Genomic DNA, 23,721 nt, shown 5'->3' with positions numbered 1-23,721 from the left:
AATAAGGATGGTACGCACTGCACAACTGATTGTCAGGTGGTCCCAATTAGTGAAGGGTGGACACAGAAAGAATAAGCACATTCCTCAGAACCTAATGATAGCTGTCCATCTACAACAGAAATGCATTAACAGTCTGAGGCCACAGTTATTTCTGTGCATTATGAATCAAAACCCTAAGGGGGACAGTTTTACCCGTATTGTACATGAAAAATTAAAAGAAAGTTCAAAATGCAACACATGAAAGTGCATAAAACAAACATGCAGACAACATATGAAAATGTATTTTAATCTAGTTTCGTGTAAAATTTTAAGTTTCTTAAGACCAGCTCAAATTACACGGAACCTCGAAATACTGGGTCTCCACTATAAACCATAAAGTAACTTGGCCACAATTGGCACATAATTCAGCTGACATAATAATGAAATGAACTTCTGTAAGGAGCTCTAGTCATTTAATTTTGTGGAATTAAAAGAGATGCCTGTTGTTTGCTGTCTACAGAAGTAGTGTATTCAGTGAACAGTCACACATTCATTTTGTGATAACATGGCAAACTACAATGCCTTGTCTACCCGAAGTTTGAGTGTGTAGCATCTCAGCTTTTTAATTTGTGTACTGTATTTTTGAGATGAGATTAGAGAAGAAAGATCACCCCTGAAGTGGAAAATGAAAATTATCTTTGGTAGGGGAAAATTGGTGTCTTCAATTAGACATTATCTTTAACATTATTTTTTTAGGGCAGCTATGAGACAAAGGTGATTGCTAGAAATGGGAAAAGAATAATTTTATCGCTCAACAAAATAGCAAAGCCGAATTTTTAATACTTATATAGCAACCACGAATCTTATATCGAGGATTTTTTAGGCAATGTGAGCTAAAAGTTATATTTTTGGTTCAATCTGGTATTTTGATTTGAAATGAAAACTATTTCTCATTACAAGACTAAGTAGGTTCAAATGTTAAAGAACTAAATTAAATTTGCCCACTAGTAACTGGTTTAATTTTAAATAAAACAACAATGTTAAGAGAAAATGCTCGATTTCCCAAGAACATGACTTTACATAGATGATATGTTTATTAATGAAATGATAGATACTAATCCATAAAAAATTGATCTGCAGTAAACAATCTCCAACACATTTTACATTCTCACAACAGAATCACCTTCATTTAAATGTAAGTAAAAGTTTCTCCAAAAAATCAGTCAGCTTTTCTAGGCTGAAAAAAGTTTAGTTTTAAGAAAATGTTTCGCACAGAAAAGTAAAATCCCACAATTGCTTGTGTGGTACTTTAATAAGAAGAGTGCAGCAAATTGGAATACAGTTGCCACTCAATGCAATAACATCACTTGCATGCGTGATATGAGTAAAATAACTGTATCCATCAACATCGAATATTTAAGAGCAAATTACAAGGTTGCCGAGAAAGTAATGCACCGCATTTTTTTTTCCTCACGCGAAAACAATGCTACAAACGCAAAATGTTATGTATGTATTATTTGAAGTTTCCTGAATGAGCGCGCCAAGTTTCCGTCACTTCCAACAGATAGCGTAGCTGCAGGACAGTTTCACAATGGAATCTGTAGGTGATTTACGTTACAAGCAACATGCCATCATTGGATTTCTCAATACAGAGAAAAAAACTGTGGGGAAAATTTTCAAACACTTGTGCACAGTCTATAGAGCATCTGCTGTCAATAGAAGTACAGTTAGTTTCTGGGCATGGAGGGTGAGGTCATTGGAAGGTGTTTCAGTGGAGCTCCACGATTTGCAACAGCCAGCGAGACCACCCATGGCTGTCACACATGTTGCAGTAAGTTGACGTTGTCATTGACTTGTTTGGGATGTTAAAGGATGCCATTTGTGGAAGGCATTTTGAGGATGATGAGGTGATTCACACAGTGAAGCACTGGCTCCACCAGCAGGACAAGGATTGGTATCGACAGGCCATACACGCCCTGGTTTGGCACTGGAGGAAGGCCATGGAACAGGACAGAGATTATGTGGAAAAATAGGGTGTATAGATCCTGTGTGGGGTTGCTGATCCCCCATTGGGCAGCTCCCCAAGTGGCAGATAGGGGAACATCCTCCAGATATGGAGGGTACCAGGGAAATAATATATCTGGGGCAGACCACAACCAGCAGGTATGAGGGCCAATGGCTTAGAAGAAAGACAGAGGAGCCCCCAACCATCAATTGCTGCCTTGCGGTCAGTAGAGGGATCTACAAAGGCTATTTATGTTCCCTTGAAAATGGAACCAGCTACCTGCCGAGTTGTAAGAGGCAACCCCTCAAAAGGGTGGGCAAAAGATTAACAATCTTCCCCTGTAAAAATCACTTGTTGCGAATGGTAACAAAGGAATAAGCCACACAGATATTCTGACAATGACCCTAACCAACAAAAAAAGGATATGACATATGTACACAGAAACATTGAATGTGAGGAGCTTATACCGAGCTGGAGCCCTACGGGCGAGGGGGGAGGGGGTGAAAAGTGAAAGTAAAAGACAGTGAAACGCAACTGTGCATCTGTCGGCTACATTATTTACAATAGTCAGTGTCCAAACTATAAACCCCATTTTTCAGCCAGAGTAGCAACGCAGTACATCGACACTGAGGACAACAAACGAAGATTTAAACAAAGCAGGCAGAACGACTACATGTGGTACCCTTGCGGGTGAGGATTATTGTACGTAGCCACAATAAAACAAGGTCTCATGAACTTTGAAAATTGAAATCAACAGTGGTTTACAGTGAAGAGATGATACAGCCAATCAGCGCTGGGGTTTCATAATGAAGAAGTACGACAGCAGCCGATCAGTGAGTGGGTTCTATGGAAGCAGTCAAGAGTACAGGAGCAGCCAATCAGCACGCAGGTGGGCACAACTGATGGGAGATAAACAAGATGCCTTGCCGAGATAATTACAACGTGCGGCAGCCATGCAGATCCAGCACCCAGATGACAACTGTAATAGCAGCAGCAGCAGGAGAAGAAGAAGAAGAAGAAGAAGAGTGAATGAGAATAAGGTAAATTCAGTGCAAAAGCTGTTATTTATTAAGTGATACACAATGAGTGTTCTAACAAACAAGACAGTGTAACTGAGGACAAAGCTGTAGAGGTTAAGTTGTTAAATAAACAGAAAGACTTAATAAGGACTGATTCGCAGGACAATAGTCCGTACAGAAAATTGGAAGCAATGGTAAGGCAAATTATATAGCTACGAAAGAAGACATTAATAGGTTGATAAATAGTATAAAGAAAGTAGTACCTAATATGAATGAGAAATTAACATCGAGTAGTAAATGTGTAGAAGAGTGAGAGAGAAACTTTGTAATGACAATAGTAGGAAGGTGGAGGTTTTCGAGAAACAGTGTGCTGAAAATAGGGTTAAACTTGAGAACCAAACCGATCAGATTAAAAATGATTCAGAAACTGAGGTAGAAATCAAGTGTGTAGTAGTGGTAGAGGAAATACTGGAAAAATTAAATGAAAATGTAGATTCAAAATTGACTGAATAGAGAAAAATGTGGAAAAGGTACCAAATCTAAAGGAGTAAGTGTAAGTGAAAGTGGGCCTCATTCTGACAGCACTTGTAACGATGATAACAATGATAAATCTAGTAGTGGTGAGAATGGTGTATTTGAATTTATAATTGATAATGATGGCCAAGTAAAGAAAGCATAAAGGAGGATAATATTGTTTTTCCAGGGAAAGGATTAATGAGGTTTGTTGTACGAAGAAGATCACATTTTAAGTAAAAAGGAAGTGACACACCCTGTAATAACAGCAAGGGTACAAGGTATACATGTTAAGTGTTTACTGGACAGTGATGGTGATTTGAATGGCATTTCACAGGCATTTTTTGAATATATTAACACTGAGGGTATAGTAGTGATAAATGTATCTGGAATAAGAATTATTGGTGCTACTGGTAAGCTATCAAAGAGTGTGAAACAAGAATGTGGAATTGACAGCACAGCTGTTGGAGTGCAATTTGTTGGCGATTCAAAATCTCAGCATTGATATTATATTTGAGACTAATTTCTTGTGAAAATAGCAAGTAGGTGGTTCAACATTCTGTGTTGGATTCATTATATGGCGATAATGTCTTCTCAATTTTCATGTCTCCTGGGGCAGTCAAACTCTTCTCCTATCCTATCAGTAGTTTGTAAGTCAATCAGAGACATTCTATCTTAGACTTTCCTGTGATTTTGTGCAGTAGGATACTTTAGTATAGGGATGTGTTAGAAAATGTTTCTCTCTCTCTCTCTCTCTCTCTCTCTCTCTCTCTCTCTCTCTCCCTCCCTCCGTACACAAAATTCTAATTTCGCAACCAACGGTTGCTTCGTCAGGAAAGAGGGAAAGACGAAAGGATGTGGGTTTTAAGGGAGAGGGTAAGGAGTCATTCCAATCCCGGGAGCAGAAAGACTGACCTTGGGGGGGAAAAGGTCGGGTATACACTCGCGCGCACACACACACATATATACAGACACGAGCAGACATATTCAAAGGCGAAGAGTTTGGGCAGAGATGTCAGTCGAGGCGGAAGTGCAGAGGCAAAGATGTTGTTGAATGACAGGTGAGGTATGAGTGGCGGCAACTTGAAATTAGCGGAGATTGAGGCCTGGGGTAACGGGAAGAGAGGATATATTGAAGAGCAAGTTCCCATCTCCAGAGTTCGGATAGGTTGGTGTTAGTGGGAAGTATCCAGATAACCCGGACGGTGTAACACTGTGCCAAGATGTGCTGGCCGTGCACCAAGGCATGTTTAGCCACAGGGTGATCCTCATTACTAACAAACACTGTCTGCCTGTGTCCATTCATGTGAATGGACAGTTTGTTGCTGGTCATTCCCACATAGAATGCATCACAGTGTAGGCAGGTCAGTTGGTAAATCACGTGGGTGCTTTCACACGTGGCTCTGCCTTTGATCGTGTACACCTTCCGGGTTACAGGACTGGAGTAGGTGGTGGTGGGAGGGTGCATGGGACAGGTTTTCCACCGGGGGCGGTTACAAGGGTAGGAGCCAGAGGGTAGGGAAGGTGGTTTAGGGATTTCATAGGGATGAACTAACAGGTTACGAAGGTTAGGTGGACAGCGGAAAGACACTCTTGGTGGGGTGGGGATGGATCTCATTTCAGGGCAGGATTTGAGGAAGTCGTATCCCTGCTGGAGAGCCACATTCAGAGTCTGATCCAGTCCCAGAAAGTATCCTGTCACAAGTGGGGCACTTTTGTGGTTCTTCTGTGGGAGGTTCTGGGTTTGAGGGGATGAGGAAGTGGCTCTGGTTATTTGCTTCTGTACCAGGTCGGGAGGGTAGTTGCGGGATGCGAAAGCTGTTGTCAGGTTGTTGGTGTAATGGTTCAGGGATTCCGGACTGGAGCAGATTCGTTTGCCACAAAGACCTAGGCTGTAGGGAAGGGACCGTTTGATGTGGAATCGGTGGCAGCTGTCATAATGGAGGTACTATTGCTTGTTGGTGGGTTTGATGTGGACCGACGTATGAAGCAGGCCATTGGACAGATGGAGGTCAACGTCAAGCAAAGTGGCGTGGGATTTGGAGTAGGACCAGGTGAATCTGATGGATCACGATCAAAGGCAGATCCACGTGTGAAAGCACCCACGCGATTTACCAGCTGACCTGCCTACACTGTGACGCATTCTATGTGGGAATGACCAGCAACAAACTGTCCATTCACATGAATGGACACAGGCAGACAGTGTTTGTTGGTAATGAGGATCACCCTGTGGCTAAACATGCCTTGGTGCACGGCCAGCACATCTTGGCACAGTTTTACACCGTCCGGGTTATCTGGATACTTCCCACTAACACCAACCTATCCGAACTCCGGAGATGGGAACTTGCTCTTCAATATATCCTCACTTCCTGTTACATAGAGGGAAACATTTCACGTGGGAAAAATATATCTAAAAATAAAGATGATGTGACTTACCAAACGAAAGCGCTGGCATGTTGATAGACACACAAACGAACACACGAAATTCAAGCTTTTGCAACCAACGGTTGCTTCATTGGGAAAGAGGGAAGGAGAGGGAAAGAAGAAAGGATGTGGGTTTTAAGGGACAGGGTAAGGCGTCATTCCAATCCCGGGAGCGGAAAGACTTACCTTAGGGGGGAAAAAGGACAGGTATAAATGCGCGTGCACACACACACACACACACACACACACACACACACACACACACACATATATACATCTGCCAGGCGGATGGATATTTGTGTGTGTGCGCGCGCGAGTGTATACCCCTTCTTTCCCCCTAAGGTAAGTCTTTCCACTCCTGGGATTGGAATGACTCCTTACCCTCTCCCTTAAAACCCACATCCTTTCGTCTTTCCCTCTCCTTCCCTCTTTCCTGATGAAGCAACCGTTGGTTGCGAAAGCTAGAATTTTGTGTGTATGTTTGTGATTGTTTGTGTGTCTATCAACCTGCCAGCGCTTTCGTTTGGTAAGTCACATCATCTTTGTTTTTAGATATATTTTACCCATGTGGAATGTTTCCCTCTATTATATTCTTCCTTAGTTTTATGTACGTGACTGATTTTCTAATTTATTTCGACTATTCATAGTTAGTACTTTTCATTGTAGGGCAATACCTCTATTATTGACATATAAAGAAATATAAATCCTGTACTAATTATAAGCATTTGGAAGATAACATGCTGGTAATCTTAATGTATCTATTTGGCTCTATTCGTAAACATGTTAGCAAAGCCAGCCCTTAATTAATTCCAAAGTAATTAACAGTTTCTTCAAAAGTATTGATTGCATAACGATATTTGTTAATTTAATCACTTAAACAGATAATTCAGCCTAACACTTGCAATAGAAGGAACTGTTCAAAGGAATAAATTTTTGATGTATTCAGTTAATCTTATGAAGAAAGTTTTAATTGTAAATTCTGTAAATTTAACTTCAAACAATGTGTAGTTTCAGTACCTATTATTGTGATGATATATAAGGGCCCGAATTTTTGTCACGAGACAGTCAGTCCGAGGATGAGTTTCAGACAAGAAACCTGTGTTGGTTAGATCAACAATAATGCTTCAACTTAACTGTGGAATAAGTTTTAAGCAATTAGGCCATGTGTAAAAACAATTACAGTGTTTGCTCCATATGTACCCGATTATTCTTCAAGAACTGTGAACTTTGTGGTTAGGTTTTACTGCTCTTAGATGTTCAATAGGAAACTATTGTAGCAGTATGTGGATGTTTGCCTGCAAACTATTAATGAGGCTTATGGAAAGTTAAACAATAGTGCACTGGCCACATAAATTTGTACATAGGGGATTGTGGAAAGTGGAAGTAAAAGTAAGAGACAATGAACCGCAACTGTGCATCTGTCAGCTACATTATTTACAGTAGTCAGTGTCCAAATTACAAAACCCATTTTTCAGCCAGTGTAGCAATGCAATGCATCAACTCTGAGGACAACAAACGAAGAATTAAACAAAGCAGGCATAGCCGCAGCAGCAGAGATCAGACATAAAGGATGTTAGGAGCCAACGTGGAGCTGACTGCAATTCAAACCATCATCTAGTGATAATATAGGCAAAGGATCTCACTATTGAGTACACAAAAAGGCCACAAACAGAAGAGTTTTGACATTAAGAAAGTAGTCAGAAGAAATACGGAAAGCATATCAGAGAAAATAGAAGAGGGGGTTAAGAATGATACCAACACAACAAATGAACATTTAGATATAATGTGGAAACAACGTAAGACTGCAATCCTCGAGGCAGTTGGGGAGATTTTGGGAAGTTCAAAGGAAGGCAGACTGGTTTGATGAAGAATGTATGAGAAGAATTGAGGAGTGTAACATAGCACGAATAAAATTATTTGAGAGAAGAACTAGATCAAATCTGAATGAATATAATGAGAAGTGCCATGTAGCTAAGAGGGTTTGCAGAAAGAAGAAAAGAGCACTAGAAAAGAAGAAATTGAACAGCTACGAGAAGAGAAGCAAGTACGTGAAATGTACCAAACGATTAAAGAAGGAAAAGCTGGGTTTCAAGCCAGAACAAATATATTTAGAAATAAAGAAGGGGAGCTAAGAGGCTAGAGTAATAACGTATTTGACAGATGGGCAAAATACTTCCAAGAGTTACTGAATCCACAAAAAGAAGTATTAAAACGAGGAGGGCTGGTGGAAATAAATTATTATGGACCAGAGGTCTTAACACCAGAAACCACAGAGGAGAAAGTGGTACAAGCCATTAAGACCTTAAAAAATAATAGGGCACCTGGAGATGATCAGATGCAGGCAGAATTTCTCAAGTATGGTGGGAAGCAATACATACAGTAATACTGAACAACTGGCAGGAGGAGAGCATGCCAATGGAGTGGAAAATGGCTATTATGTGCCCCATACATAAAAAGGAGCTAAATTAAACAGCCAGAATTACAAGGGAATGTCCTTGCTAAATACTACATACAAAGCGTTCTCCAAGATCCTATCTAGGAGGCTTACTCCCTATGTGGAAGAGAGAAGTGGAGACTATCAGAGTGACTTTAGAAGAAATAGGTCAATAACTGACCAAATATTCACATTACGCATACTACTTGAAAAATGTTATGAACATCAAATAAACATACACCAGCTTTATATCGATGTTAAACAAGTCTATGATAGCATCTCAAGAGTGGCATTGCAGAATGTGATGGAAGAGGATGGAATAGTGGCACTGTGGAATGTGATGGAAGAGGCTGGAATACCTAACAAGCTCGTTAAACTTACTACAATGATTCTCAGTGAAACCAGCTGTAAAGTAAAAATTCAGGGCGAAATATCCAGAGAAGTGGAAGTGAAGAAGGGACTGAGACAGGGTGACAGTATCTCTTCACTGCTATTCAACCTCTGGCTAGAAAAAGTCATAAGTCAGATAGAGATAAATAGAGGAGGAACCAGTTTTAATCGTTTACTGCAATACGTAGCCTATGCAGATGATGTGGCATTTACTCGCACAAAACACTGCTGTACTGGCTGATCCCTATCAACAACTGGAAAGAGGTGCAAGGGAACATGGCCTGGTGGTCAATGTCGAATAGACCAAATATATGGCAAAGACCAACCAGCAAAACCTACCAAATCTCAGGATAGTCGACAATGAGTTTGAAAGGGTGAGAGATTTCAGGTACCTTAGGTAGACTATCGCAGAGACAAACGACATCAGCAGCGAGGTGAAAGCTAGAATAGCAGCAGGCAACAGATGCTACTTTGCCAAACTACCCATGCTCAGGAGCTCACTTCTATCACGAAAATCCAAAATCCTCAGTTACAAAACAATTACAAGACCAGTTGTTACGTATGGTGCCGAACATGGACCATGACTGCGAATGAGGAAAGGATCCTTAGCATTTGGGAGAGAAAGGTTCTGCAGAAAATATACGGCCCAATATATGATCAAGAAGGTTGGCACATACGTATGAATGCAGAATCAGAACAACTTTTTGAAGAGCCTGACATTGTCACTATCATTAAAATAAGAAGACTGCGATGGGCAAGACATGTTGTCAGAATTGAGAAAGATAGAACATGTAAGAAGATTTTTGATGGCAAGGCTGGAGGCAGACAACGGAAGGGATGTCCCAGAAAGAGATGGGTGGATGGAATCGAAGAAGACATGGAAAAGCTGGGTGTCAGATGATGGAGATGGCAAGCCATGGACTGGTTTGAATGGCAGGATATTGTGATGCAGGCCAAGGCCCTTCAAGGGCTGCAGAGCCGAGTAGTAGTAGTAGTAGTAGTAGTAGGTAAAACTGCTTTCTTTCATTTGTGTAATTCTCATTATGTTCAACACAAAAGTGAAGGAAAAAAATGTGGTGCATTACTTTCTGGGAACCCTTGTATCTAGCAATCTTTAATTACAATAACAACCAGCATCTAGATCCCAGGATTTGTTTCTGTCATTTATCAATGAAATATTTAAAATGATAATGATATGCAGTTTTTGTCTAAGTCACTAACCAAACACATCCACAAAGCTTAATCATGATGACCTGCTGAGTTAATGCTCCAAACACATCCACAAAGCTTAATCACGATGATCTGCTGAGTTAATGCTGCAAACGAAAAATGAAACTGAAAAGAGGGAACAAAACATGGGGGAAAGGTCACTCAGATCCTGGGTTGTGGGAGACCCAACTGTCGTGAGGATGGGGAAAGAGAGAGCTGAAGGAAGACACAGCAAGATAAAGAGTAGTAAAGATGACGCAAGGGGACAGAGTGAGAAATTATGATAGATTAAATAGGAAGATAAATGACATCAGTTAGGAAATGGAGTTAATCTACCAACCACCAACAGTACCTGCATTTCACTAGTCACCATCCCTTCCACACTAAAAAATCCATCCCATACAGCCTGGGCACCTGGGGACAGCATGTCTGCGGCAACAAGAACTCCCTTGCCTAGTATGCTGAATGGTCTTCACAGACAGGCACTACCTCCCAGACCTTGTTCGCAAACATATTTCCCATACCATATCTGTACACATCCCCAATCCTCCCACCAGCCTGAAAAACCAGCTATAAAAGAGCAGCCCCTTTGTCACTGACTATCATTCCTATTCCAGTCCTGTCACAGGCTTATCTTACCCCCTCATAGGCTGGGCCACCTGTACAAGTAGCTACGTCATATACTAGCTCTGCAGTGATCATTGCACAGCTTTTTCTACTGGTATGACTACCAACCAGCTGCCCATCAGGGTGATCGGCCACCGCCAAACTTTGGTCAAAAGCAAAGTGGACCACCCTGCGGCACAACATGCGGCTGAACATTACACGCTTAATTTCATTGGCTGCTTCACAACTTGGGTCATCTGGACCCTCGCCTTCACCACCAGCTTTCCTGAACTGCACAAACGGGTATTATCATTACAACATATCCTCTGTTCTCTAAATTATCCCAGCCCCAACCTACGATAACCTGCTGTTTCCACACTGTCTGTATCCATTACACTGCGGTGAACATGTTTTATCCAAGTCTACATATTTGATGTGACAATTTGCTGAAGCCCTTGACTGCCAATGTATCATTAACTGACATTTAATTGGAACACATTGTACAATCTACAATGCGCCATTTACCATGAAATGGCATACTTCCACAATGCACACGTTATAATACAAGAACAATCAAATACAGAAATTCTTTAATCACGAATATCACATTTCCCATCACTTTATTACAACAAATCATACCATAAACAACAAGTTTACGACGGATCCTCGATGTGCCAGTGCCTTGATACAGGGTTTATTCATAACATGAGTAAATGTTAAAATACTAACCCTCAATTTAGTTCGGACTAGAAACATAACTTTATCTGTTGTACTCTTTAACACACTACCTGCTAGTAAAAAGTAGTTATATGCATATTGCTGGCCAATGCTTTATGTTATACAAACTGTTTCGACTTATTGTGTTTACATCCTCCTCTTTGAATTTAAGCTAATGTATAACATGCAACACGACGAAAATGTTGTTGTGGGTTAACACTTTCTTCTGTTGTCCCTTTGAAATTTGATATGTCTGAACTGTCTTTCACACTTTGGAATACTGGAATGTGAAATTCCACACTGTGGCATCACAAAGCTCCACGTCCATGTATAGTTTCATGTCCCATGTGAGGATGGCTTTACAACTGGCACATCCATGCATCTCATAAGAAGACTGGCGTAGGACATGGAATCTTTGTTCTCATGACCACCCCCTCATTTGTTTGTAGGTCTGGCACTCAAAGGTGGTGCAGATAAAGGTAAGGATGACACTGAATAGTGAAGTTTTTGGGAGACTTTGATGCAAGCATGAGGAGTAGCCAAATGTAAGTGGGAGGATTTCCAGGTGGAAGAAGGCATAAGAAGGGTTTTGAAACAATCCAGGAAGTCGTACGTGTCTAATGTAGAATGGGCGGCTCCACACAATGGGTTCAAAGTACTGGTCTGTTAATGAGATGCACTTAAGTGGTGCTTTTAAATCTTCTATGATGGAATGCTGGGATGGTTGTTTTTGTCAATTTTGGGAAGTGGACAGAAGGCAGGGGTGCATGGGTAAGGAGGGACTGGATTTCTACAGAGGCAGTTCTGATATCTTGTGTGGGGATCAAGATTTTTAGGATTTCCTGTGGCTCAGTCTTACTGGAAAGCAATAGGAGCATTAAGAACAGTTTTTCTTTCTTTCGAGATGTCTGAAAGTTTATGAAGATCCACGTGACACACTCCTCAAACTTAACCTCTATTCACAACCCTCCCTCCATGCATTTTTCCCTGAGGGTGGGATTTATTTGTTTACTCATTTACTTGTTTTGAACCTGCCCGTATGGTCTAGTGTGTCAGCACACTGCTCCAGGGATTCAGAGAGGGATGCCAAACCCAGATCGAATCTGTCTGGAGGATTATCAACAAGGAACAATGTGCTGGAAAGCCTGGATGTGGATTTTAGGTGGTTTACCACATCTGACTCGGCCAGTACCCTTGTCCACCTCATCTAGTTACTCCCAAATACTTACAGGGAGAAGTCCTAGGAGCAGCACCTATTTTTGAAACCATCGATACGTTCGTGTAGGTTATAGGGTCCCAGGTATCACACCCTAGGATCATACATTAAAGTGGGTGCTAGTTTACGAATAGTCAACGAAGAAGGATTTTTTATGATGCTCTAGAAGCTTAAATGCAATAGTGTCACGCAGAGCAATTGTGTAGAGTAATGGTTAAGGTACGTTCCTGACATGCAGAAGGTTGTGGGTTTAACCTCATCAGGTATTTATTGAAATGAATATTTTTTTTTTCAGCTAAATGGTTTCATGTAATTTTCTTTTATTTATACTCTTTTGTTGTGTCGTTATCATCATCATCATCATCATCATCATCATATTGACTTCATTATCTGCTCTCATTTTTTTTCTTCCTATCATTCTCTTTTCCTGTGGAACCTTTATCCATGTGATTTTTAATAATTTTCATTTACCGATCATAATATCTGAAAGTTTGAAAATGTCAATCTATTGGTATAAATAAATAATGTTTTTATAATGGCTGTGCAATGGTGTCAAAGATTTATTTTTCATTACAACATGTCCTTTTTTCTAGTTTGTAATCATCATACAAATATTTTAAACAAATTCTTGCTGCACTACAGATAAAAAAAAGCAAAGAGGTGATTTAAGCTAGTAAAATGAAAACCAAGCAAAATGAGGAATAGAAATAACGAATGCAATAACATGGGCAAAAATATAAAATGGAAGAAATTAAATGGAAGTTAACACATGAAAATAAATAAATTTATATGGACAAATATTCCAAAAGGAAAAAAGAATGACAGGAAGAAAAAATTAAGGGGAAATAAAAATGCCAACACAATGAGGAAAATTATGTGAAAAAGAATAGAGTAAAACAAATTACATCTAAACTAATTAACCAAATAAAAATTAGTAAGAAACATGAAATCACTGTTTCCACTGTAAGGCTTATTTTTTAGAAGTCACTACTAGTTTCACACTAACAAATGCCCATCATTTTACATCGTGCTCTGCGCTCACTTGTGGCAGTTGTCTCCACTCAAGCCATTCTCGTGGCGTGCGGGGTCACAGCACAAGAATAATTCCACCTGATAATGGGCATTTGTTAGCCTGAAACTGGTGACGACTCTTAACAAATAAAAGCCTTACAAATTAAGTGATTTTCATGTTGGTTTCAACATTCGGTTACAGGCGTTCCCCCAACAGGGTTGTTTGTAAAAAATTATACTCATTTCAAAAACAATTTAAAAAAAATAATTCAGGCACCGACTGAGATTCAAACCCACAGCCTTCTGGATGTCAGGAATGTGTCACAACCACTACGCTACAACATTTCTCGGTATAACACAATTATATCTAAGTGTCTTGAGCTACACACGAAATAATTCTTTTTCATCAATTACTCGAAAACAAGGTCTCACTTTGATGAATGGCTCTACAGTGAGATACCTGCGATTTAGCCTACACAGAAGGATCATATCTTTGCTAAGATTAACATCTCACCTCAAAACAAATAATGAGAAAACACATAGTGCCTGTCACAACGTGTGGGATTGCAAAACTTACTAAAACTACTTTAAAAATACTTCGATTTGGATTACTATTACTTGGAAAGTAAATAACAGCTGTACCACACCTTTGGTGTGCAATTTTAAACATCTTGTTTTTAGTTTACTAATTACTCAGATTCAGAGTGATTTTGTAAAATTTTCTTGTAATTAACATCACTTTGTCTTACCTTTCTTCTAGGTGCCTCTTGGCTTGAGTGATAAGGGTCTGCTGGAATGTTGCACTTGATCGCGAATGCAGAGGCCCATCTGTCACTTGTGGTATAATGTGAGTCATGTGGTTCACCATTTCCCAAATTTCTTTTGCAGTCTGTAAGAATGAAACCTCTGAATAGCTAACATTTTCACAGCCTTTTTCAAAATTTTTAACAGAAGAAAGAATAAGCCACACCTTATCTGACTGAATTTCAGGCATTTCCAAGAACCTTGACAGCAATGGCAGTTGCACCACATCTTGTACCACATTCTTGTTATACTCTGACACCACTTTTGCATAAGCCATTTCTAGATGATCCAATAAACTTTTGGAGCCCGTAAGTAATGACTCATTTACATCCGACATCTGAAACAGTTTGTCATCAAGAAAGTATTTATAAAGATAACACAGAAGGTAGTAACAAGAATGAGTAATCTGTACTAAAGGACCACATTTAATCACAACGGATGCAGCAATAAGCCATAATAAGATTAAATCAAACAATAGAAAATCTAGGATGGAATAATGACAATATTATGAAAAGTACAATTAGTTACTCACCATACAGTGGAGATGTTGAGTTGCACACAGGCACAACAAAACGACAGCTAAACAAGTGAGCTTTCAGCCAAGAGTCATTCTCCTCAAGTAAACAACAACAAACAAGCACACGCCCACACCCATGCGCACGCACATTCACACAAATGAGCTGAGCTTGCATGAAAGTATGTGTGTATTTACTTTAGAAGCGTTTTAGGCCAAAAGGTCAATTGTTTAGCAGGCTTTTTGTTGTGCCTGTCTACACTTCAACATCTCCACTATATGGATTAGCAGTCTAGCCTTTTCATAATCTTACCACAGTAAGGTTACTTTTATAATATCTACATGACACAACACAGTTCAATCAACTGTTTTACAATGAGTGAAAACTAGCATATCAAAAGGACACATCTAGACAGGTGATTCATAAAAGTGTTGTGGTACCTCCTCAACAGTGTTATATGGAAAGCAGAAGATAATTTATATAACAAAATATGATAAAAAAAGTTTCCACACTGGAATAAGAGCAGGGAATGTGGAGCAAGACAACAGGCACTGGCGTGACGAAGGTCGGGTCGCTTAAGTGATAGGTCACAAAATACACTTGTGTTAAACTTAAGGATGAAAGTAACTTTGGCACGAAGTGTCACTGTGAAGAAACACAGCTCAATGAAACTTGGATCTTACATAGCCAGCACTGCTGGAATATAGTACAGAAGGTAACTTAAAGGAATACGCAATGAGACAAACAGAAATGACACTTTTATTCAAAGACAATAATTACACTGAAATCTTCACAATTTATGACGGTCCCCTGGACATTACCAAAGACGAGATATGGTTCTTAATAGGGTATGTGACTGCCATGTATGGAAATGCATGCTCTGCATTGCGCTCACATGCTTACCTTGAGGTTGGTAAGGCCTTTTGGTAGCGTGTTTCATTTCTCCAACAGCACGGTTGACAAATGCTGCATGGTCACTGGTGCATGTCAATGTGCTGCAATAAGTCTCCCCAATGCATCTCATAGTGCTAGATGGGATTTACGTTGGGGAAGCAGGAGGCCAGTTCATTCATCAAATATTCTCTCTTTCCAAGAGCTCCTCCACCTGCACTAATCAATTCAGTTGCACACTGTCACCCATAAAAAATAATTCAGGATCAAATGCATCCCAGAAAAGACACACGGGGGGAAGGAGTACAGTGTCACAGTACAATTGACTGGTGAGTGTACCGTATTCAAAGATTTGCGATGGTGGCAAAGAGCATAGGGACTGGAATAATGACGAGTGGAATTGCATGCTTTTCTCAGATGATAACAGTTTCAATCTGAGCAGAGATTCAGGACGTGCCATCATACAGTGACTGGTGGGAATATGTATGGCCCAGGAAGATTGTCGGACACGATCATTTTGGTGGTCCAGGCGCTATAGTATGCAAAGGCATAATACCGCATGGGTGTACTGACCTCTAAATCTTTGTACACATTACACTCACATGTCAGTATTATTGCGAGACTGTACTCCTCCCCCATGTGCATCTTTTACGGGCACAATCGGCCCTGACTTCATTTTGTGGATGACAATGCATGACTGCGTTGAGGATCTCACCAGAATGCCCACTGGCTTCCCCACTGCATTCCCCCCAGTGAAAATACTTCGAACAAGTCTCACACCGCAATCCACTACTCATGAACCTGTGGCAAAGCCCACACTTCTCACTCACGATAAAATTTTACAGTTATTGAAACAAGAAAACTACTTTATCTAAGTTCCGCTACTACAATAATAAGATGTTAAAAAACTGACTACAATAATCACAAACTTGCTCTACAAGGGAAGTAACTACTATTATTGACAGTATTAATCAACAACAAATGAGAATATAACAAAGACTAACACCGAAAGAAAATCAAACGTCTAATGACACAGTAACGAAAGTGAAAGCAGTTCCCAAAAATTTCTTCTGAAATTATTTCACCAGAAAACACCAAGAACACCGGTTGAAGACTACTAAAGTTCCTAAACAAACCACTATACACAAAAAATTAATTAGTACTTAGCTTTCGACGCACCGCTACAGCTGCAAACGCAGTCACTCGCTTATGATGTCACTCCTGCACCTCAACAGGTATGGAAAGAGGAGGTTGGCAAACCTTATATGTGACAGCATAGGTGGGGGTGGTGGGATCACTCATGGGAAAATTCCTGTAGTAGTGGGTGTTAAAGGTGTACCTTTTTTAGATTGAAGTCAGCTGATAGGTATTCCTGCTTAAGGGAAGTCACTCTAACAAAGAAACCACTTTCAACAAAGCTTAGGTATCCGATTAATGAGGGAATTAGTATATTTCATGAAAATATACAAGGCCTTAGAGATCAAGTTAGAGAACTGCTTATAGATGTTGACTCTGAAATTATTGGTATATCTGAACACTTCTTAAATAAGGAGATAATTCAGAGGCTTCCTTTACCAGGATACAGGTTGGCTGGCAGCTTTTCTAGGAGCTCTTTGCGGTGTGGGGGAGTAGCCATGTATGTGAAAAACGGTATCCCATTTGAGTCAATTGATGTTTCAAAGTACTGCACTAAAAAGGTGTTTGAATGTTGTGCAGGTGTGGTTAAATTTAATGGAGCTAAACTTCTGACTGTTGTTATTTATAGATCCCCAGACTCCGATTTCACAACATTTTTGCTAAAGCTAGAGGAGGTTCTTGGTTCACTTTATAGGAAATACAAAAAGTTAGTTATATGTGGTGACTTCAATATTAATTGTATAAGTGATTGTGCAAGGAAAAGGATGCTGGTAGAACTCCTTAATTCATATAATCTTATGCAAACCGTATTCTTTCCAACAAGAGTGCAAGGGAACAGTAGAACAACCATAGACAACAGTTTTGTTCATTCCTCATTACTAGAAGGGCATTCTGTTAGCAAAAAGGTGAATGGCCTTTCAGATCATGATGCACAAGATTTAACTCTAAAAGATTTTTGTGCTGCAACACATGTTAAATATAGTTATCAACTTTTTAGGAAAGCTGATCCAGTTGCTGTAGAGACCTTTGTGAACCTTATCATGGAGCAAGAGTGCAAGATGTTTATAGTGCTGATACAGTAGACGATAAATATAATGCTTTCCTCAAGACTTTTCTCGTGCTCTTTGAAAGTTGCTTTCTGTTAGAACGCTCGAAACAGCATACTAGCACAAACAGGCAGCCTGGGTGGCTGACTAGAGGGATAAGAATATCCTGTAGAACAAAGTGGCAATTATATCAAAACGTTAGAGACAATCAAAATCTAAATGCAGCAGCCCATTACAAACAGTATTGTAAGGTGCTTAAAAAAGTTATTAGGAAGGCAAAAAGTATGTGGTATGCAGATAGAATAGCTAAGTCTCAGGATAAAATTAAAACCATATGGTCAGTCGTAAAGGAAGTGGCTGGTCTGCAGAGACTGGTTGAGGATATAGAATCAGTGCGTAGTGGGAATGTCCGTGTTACTGATAAGTCGCATATATGTACAGTATTTAATAATCACTTTCTGAATATGGCAGGTGAACTAAATAGAAACCTAGTCCCAACAGGGAATCATATAGCACTCGTAGAAAAAAGTGTTCCGAGACTGTTACCTGAAATGCTCCTCCATGATACTGACAAGAGGGAGATTGAGTTAATAATTAAATCACTAAAGACCAAGAACTATCATGGATATGACCGGGTATCTAGCAGAATACTGAAGTATTGTTCTATGTATGTTAGTCCAGTACTTAGCCATATCTGTAACTTTTCCTTTAGGGGTGGTCGGTTTCCTGACCAATTAAAGTACTCGGTAGTGAAGCCACTTTATAAAAAGGGAGACAGGGATAATGTTGATAATTATAGACCTATTTCTATGCCATCGGTGTTTGCTTAAGTTATCGAGAGAGTTGTATATAAAAGGTTACTGGAGCATTTAAATTCACATAATTTGCTGTCAAATCTACAGTTTGGTTTTAGAAATGGTTTAACAACGGAAAATGCTGTATTCTCTTTTCTCTGTGAGGTTTTGGGTGGATTAAATGAAAGGTTGTGAATGCTAAGTGTTTTCTTCGATTTAACGAAGGCTTTTTACTGTGTTGACCACAAAATATTACTGCAGAATTTGGACCATTATGGAGTAAGGGGAGTAGCTTACAATTGGTTCGCCCTTACTTTAAGAACAGAAAGCAGAAGGTAAGTCTCCGCAATATTGGGAGTGGTAGTGATGTTCAGTCCCAATGGGGCACTGTTAAGTGGGATGTTCCCCAAGGGTCGGTGCTGGGGCCACTGCTGTTTCTTATTTATATAAATGATATGCCTTCTAGTATTACAGGTGATTCAAAAATATTTCTGTTTGCTGGTGAAACCAGCTTCGTAGTGAAGGATCTTGTGTGTAATATTGAAACATTATCAAATAATGTAATTCATCAAATAAGTTCACGGTTTGTGGAAAATAATTTGATGCTAAATCACAGTAAGACTCAGTTTTTACAGTTTCTAACTCACAACTCAACAAGAACTGATATTTTGATCAGACAGAATGGGCATATTATAAGCGAGACTGAACAGTTGAAGTTCCTAGGCGTTCGGATAGATAGTAAGCTGTTGTGGAAAGCCCATGTTCAGGATCTTGTTCAGAAACTAAATGCTGCTTTATTTACCATTAGAACAGTATCTGAAATAAATGACAGTTCAACACGAAAAGTAGTCTACTTCGCATTTTTTCATACGCTTATGTCATATGGTATTATTTTTTGGGGTAATTCTTCTGATTCAAAAAGGGTATTTCTGGCTCAAAAACGGGCTGTTCGAGCTATATGTGGTGTAAGTTCGAGTACCTCTTGTCGACCCCTATTCAATAGCCTGGGAATTCTGACATTGCCCTCACAGTATATATTTTCTTTAATGCCGTTTGTTGTTAGCAATATTAGCTTATTCCCACGAGTGAGCAGCTTTCACTCAGTTAATACTAGGCAGAAATCAAATCTGCATGTGGAATGCACCTCCTTGACTCTTGTGCAGAAAGGAGTGCAGTATTCTGCTGCATCCATTTTCAATAAGCTACCACAAGAACTCAAAAATCTTAGCAGTAGCCCAAACACTTTTAAGTCTAAACTGAAGAGTTTCCTCATGGCTCACTCCTATTCTGTCGAGGAGCTCCTGGAAGAGCTGAAAAATTAAGCAAATTCCAGTCTTACATTGTTGATTTTCTTTATTTAAACTTACAAATTGTCACCTGAATATGTTTCTTATATTTCATTTTATCTGTTTCTACTATCATGTTATACTTTCATCTATTGACTTGTTCCATGACCATGGAGACTTCTCCTTAATTTGGTCCCACGGAACAATAAATAAATAAACAGGCCAGGTGGAACAAGTGGATATTTGTCCAATGGACTGGCCTGCCTGTTCCCCAACTTAAATGTCATTTAGCAAATGTGGGCTGCATTGAGGAAACGTACTGCAGTATGTCCATCAACTGTCAACTGTGCTATTGGAGGAATGAAATTACCTACCACAAGACCTCCTCACCAACCTTGTGGCCAGCATGGGAGCACATTGCAAGAATGAACATATAAATCAAGTAGCACATTGTATATCATCCCATTCCATGCAATAATGTTATAAACACATTAGTACATTATACCGGGTGATCAAAAAGTCAGTATAAATTTGAAAACTGAATAAATCACGGAATAATGTAGATAGAGAGGTACAAATTGACAAACATGCTTGGAATGACATAGGGTTTCATTAGAACCAAAAAATACAAAAGTTCAAAAAATGTCCGACAGATGGCGCTTCATCTGATCAGAATAGCAATAATTAGCACAACAAAGCAAGACAAAGCAAAGATGATGTTCTTTACAGGAAATGCTTAATATGTCCACCATAATTCCTCAACAATAGCTGTAATCGACGAATAATGTTGTGAACAGCTCTGTAAAGCATGTCCGGAGTTACGGTGAGGCATTGGCGTCGGATGTTGTCTTTCAACATCCCTAGAGATGTCGGTCGATCATGATACACTTGCGACTTCAGGTAACTCCAAAGTCAATAATCGCACGGACTGAGGTCTAGGGACCTGGGAGGCCAAGCATGACGAAAGTGGCGGCTGAGCACACGATCATCACCAAACGACACGCGCAAGAGTCTTTCGCGTGTCTAGCAATACTTTGCTTTATTTTTGGTTCTAGTAAAACCCCATGTCATTCCAAGCATGTGTGTCAATTTTTACCTCTCTATCTACATTATTCCGTGGTTTATTAAGATTTCAAATTTATACTGACTTTTTGAACACCCGGTATATCACTCAATACATATAATGATTATATACATCAATTAGCCAATTATAACAATACCACCACTAATATACTGCAGAATGTAAAAGAATAAACTAACAGTACTGCAGCTCAGAATTCTTTTAACGAGTATAAACATCTTTCTATTAACAAATTTTTCAATTTGCCCTTGAAAAGATTGCCTTGGAGTTGCTTTATATTTTTTGGCAACTTATTATAGAATTGTCTCCCAGTTATATGACAGTCACTTTTGGCTTGAGTATTGTAATTATGGGTGTCACTGTGCTTTACACTATTTTCCTCGTCCTCTTTTACAAGCATTATGGTCTTAAATACATACAAAGAGTACACAGTCAGTAATTTATAATTTTTGAAATAGTCCCTACAGGACTGCCGTTTGCTTATATTAGCAATAATCCTAACGGCTCTCTTTTGAAGCCTGAAAATGCGATCCATACACATAGTGGGTGCCCCACCCCAGACCTCAATCCCATATTGCAGATGTGAATGTATTAACCCATAATACACTTGTTGAAGGACAAGGGGAGCTATTATATTTGCAAGACGTTTTAGTAAGTAAATATTACTAGAAACCTTTTTACAGGTGGAGCCAATATGGTCTTTCCAAGTGAGATGTTCGTCAATCAATATGCCTAAAAACTTATGTTTGTCAGATGTTTCAACTGTAGAAAGTGATTGAGTACGAGTATTATTAAAATGTAGCAAGAACTTTATTACTACAGTCTTGTCCTTATTCAGTGTAAGCTTATTCACTGTTAGATATTCTGTGATCATTTCAAAGTTCTCTTTGTTGCTTTGGAATGCTGCCCACTCTGTACAGCCTCAGCTAATAAAAAGATGTATCATCAGCATAGTTCACTAGTTTGGAGTTTTGTGGCTGTGTTATATCATTAATATATACTATAAACAAGAATGGTCCAAGTATACTTCCTTGGGGAACTCCACAATTGAGAGTTCTGTATGCTGACTTTACTGTTTGGATCTTACTTTCATTCTTATAATTTAGTTTTGTGCACTGTCTTCTATCACAGAGATAAGAACTTAGTAGGCCTAATTTTAGAGCTACTCCTCTTATCCCATAATTTTCTAACTTGGATAACAGGATTGCATGATTCACAGAATCGAATGCTTTAGACAGACCTAGGAAAGTCCCTATAACTTAGTTTCCTTCATCCAGCCTGTTCAGTAGTTCACGGAAAAAAGGTGCTAATGCTGTTATTGTAGATCGTCCTTTTCAAAACCCATGTTGTGTTTTGTTCAATAGTTCGTATTTACAGGAGGAGGATTCCATTTCATCTAGAATTATTCTTTCAAGCAGCTTGCCAAGTGTTGAAGTCAAAGAGATTGACCGGTAGTTATTTATGTCTGTGATAGCCCCCTTTTTATAGACTATTAAGAATGATGTCCTGCCTTTTGTAATGTCCAGGGAACTTCCGTGTAATTATTGTCCTTGAATGAAAGTATCATTTATGTTCGCCTCATTGCATATTTCTTTGTTACCTTCTGCACTGTACTATACTGTAGCACAACTTCTGTATGGTCCAAATTTCAAAGAGCTTCGTTACTTTGCAATGACCCATCAAGTGAAAGCTACTTTCTTCCTTAAGTTTTGCACACCAGAGTAGTAAAAGCTGTGCTATGTACTTCAGCACTATGGACTCTACACAATTTATTTCAGTTATATAACAAAATGTATGTGGTACCTAACGAGCAGTGAAAATTTGAAAGATATGACTGCTATCAATCTGAAGTATGGTTTGAACACCACATTGCTTTACTAAGCATGGTCCTACTGAAGGTGGTATGCTTTTGACTTCCTGTGACCTGTTAACTGGCATACCCAATCAGTTAGATGGACACCCACAATTTAATGTGGATTCCATACCACAATGCAGTGTAGCAATTTGCTATTAATAAATCACTGAGGTGGAAGAAGATAAATGACAAAAAAAAATCTGATGACTGGTTATAGAACCATAAAAAAAGTGTCATAATGTTTGACAAAGGAAACCGAGTGGTTTCTTATCGATAATTGGAGCAAGGCTGTCAAGTTAACATACAAAAACCACCGACAAATGTTAAGCACAGCTTTTGGAATCTGAAAAAGTTCCTTCACCAGGAAAATGTCATATGGCACATCAGGAAAAGTAGAAGCAAAAAACTGAGTACTAATAAAAATAAATTGGAGCAAAATCAGGTGTTAGGAGAGTTCACAGAGATATCTGAGACAGCTTACACTTCCACTAATGTGTGTGACTGATCACAGGGGTACGTAATGAATTAAGGATAGAAGTTCTGAGGTTTGAGCCTGGGTCAGTCCTACGATATTTATCAGTCACATACCACTTTCAGTCACATACCACTTTTTTCTCCTCTAACTAGTTTTGTAAATGTGAAAAACCCATCTACAATTTAAGTTGTTCTCTTTACTTTTACCATCTCCCTTATATCTTTACTTTTTTATGACCCCAAAATACAAGGCTGGGATTTGAGTCATATTCTGTAAGAGTTATGATTAAAAATGGAACTAACATTTTAAAAATT

At 39.3% G+C, this 23,721-nt stretch overlaps 1 protein-coding gene across 6 annotated transcripts in view; it reads right to left on the bottom strand.

Moving 5' to 3' along the window:
- The window catches only part of LOC126457236 (nuclear pore complex protein Nup93-like), a 225,671-nt gene that overhangs the window by 167,555 nt on the left and 34,395 nt on the right, over nt 1-23,721 (bottom strand). For all 6 annotated transcript variants that reach the window (XM_050093369.1, XM_050093373.1, XM_050093370.1 and 3 more), the window contains 2 exons: nt 14,494-14,664; nt 14,273-14,412 (listed from right to left, as the gene is read on the bottom strand). In XM_050093369.1, coding sequence (XP_049949326.1) covers nt 14,273-14,412; nt 14,494-14,664 — 311 coding nt within the window. The remainder of the gene's footprint in view (nt 1-14,272; nt 14,413-14,493; nt 14,665-23,721) is intronic.

The sequence above is a fragment of the Schistocerca serialis genome, chromosome 2 (genome assembly GCF_023864345.2).
Source record: "Schistocerca serialis cubense isolate TAMUIC-IGC-003099 chromosome 2, iqSchSeri2.2, whole genome shotgun sequence".
In the NCBI taxonomy this organism is placed as follows: Eukaryota; Metazoa; Arthropoda; class Insecta; order Orthoptera; family Acrididae; genus Schistocerca; species Schistocerca serialis.
Note: the sequence above shows the minus strand (reverse complement) of the source record. Positions and strands in the feature narration are given on the sequence as shown.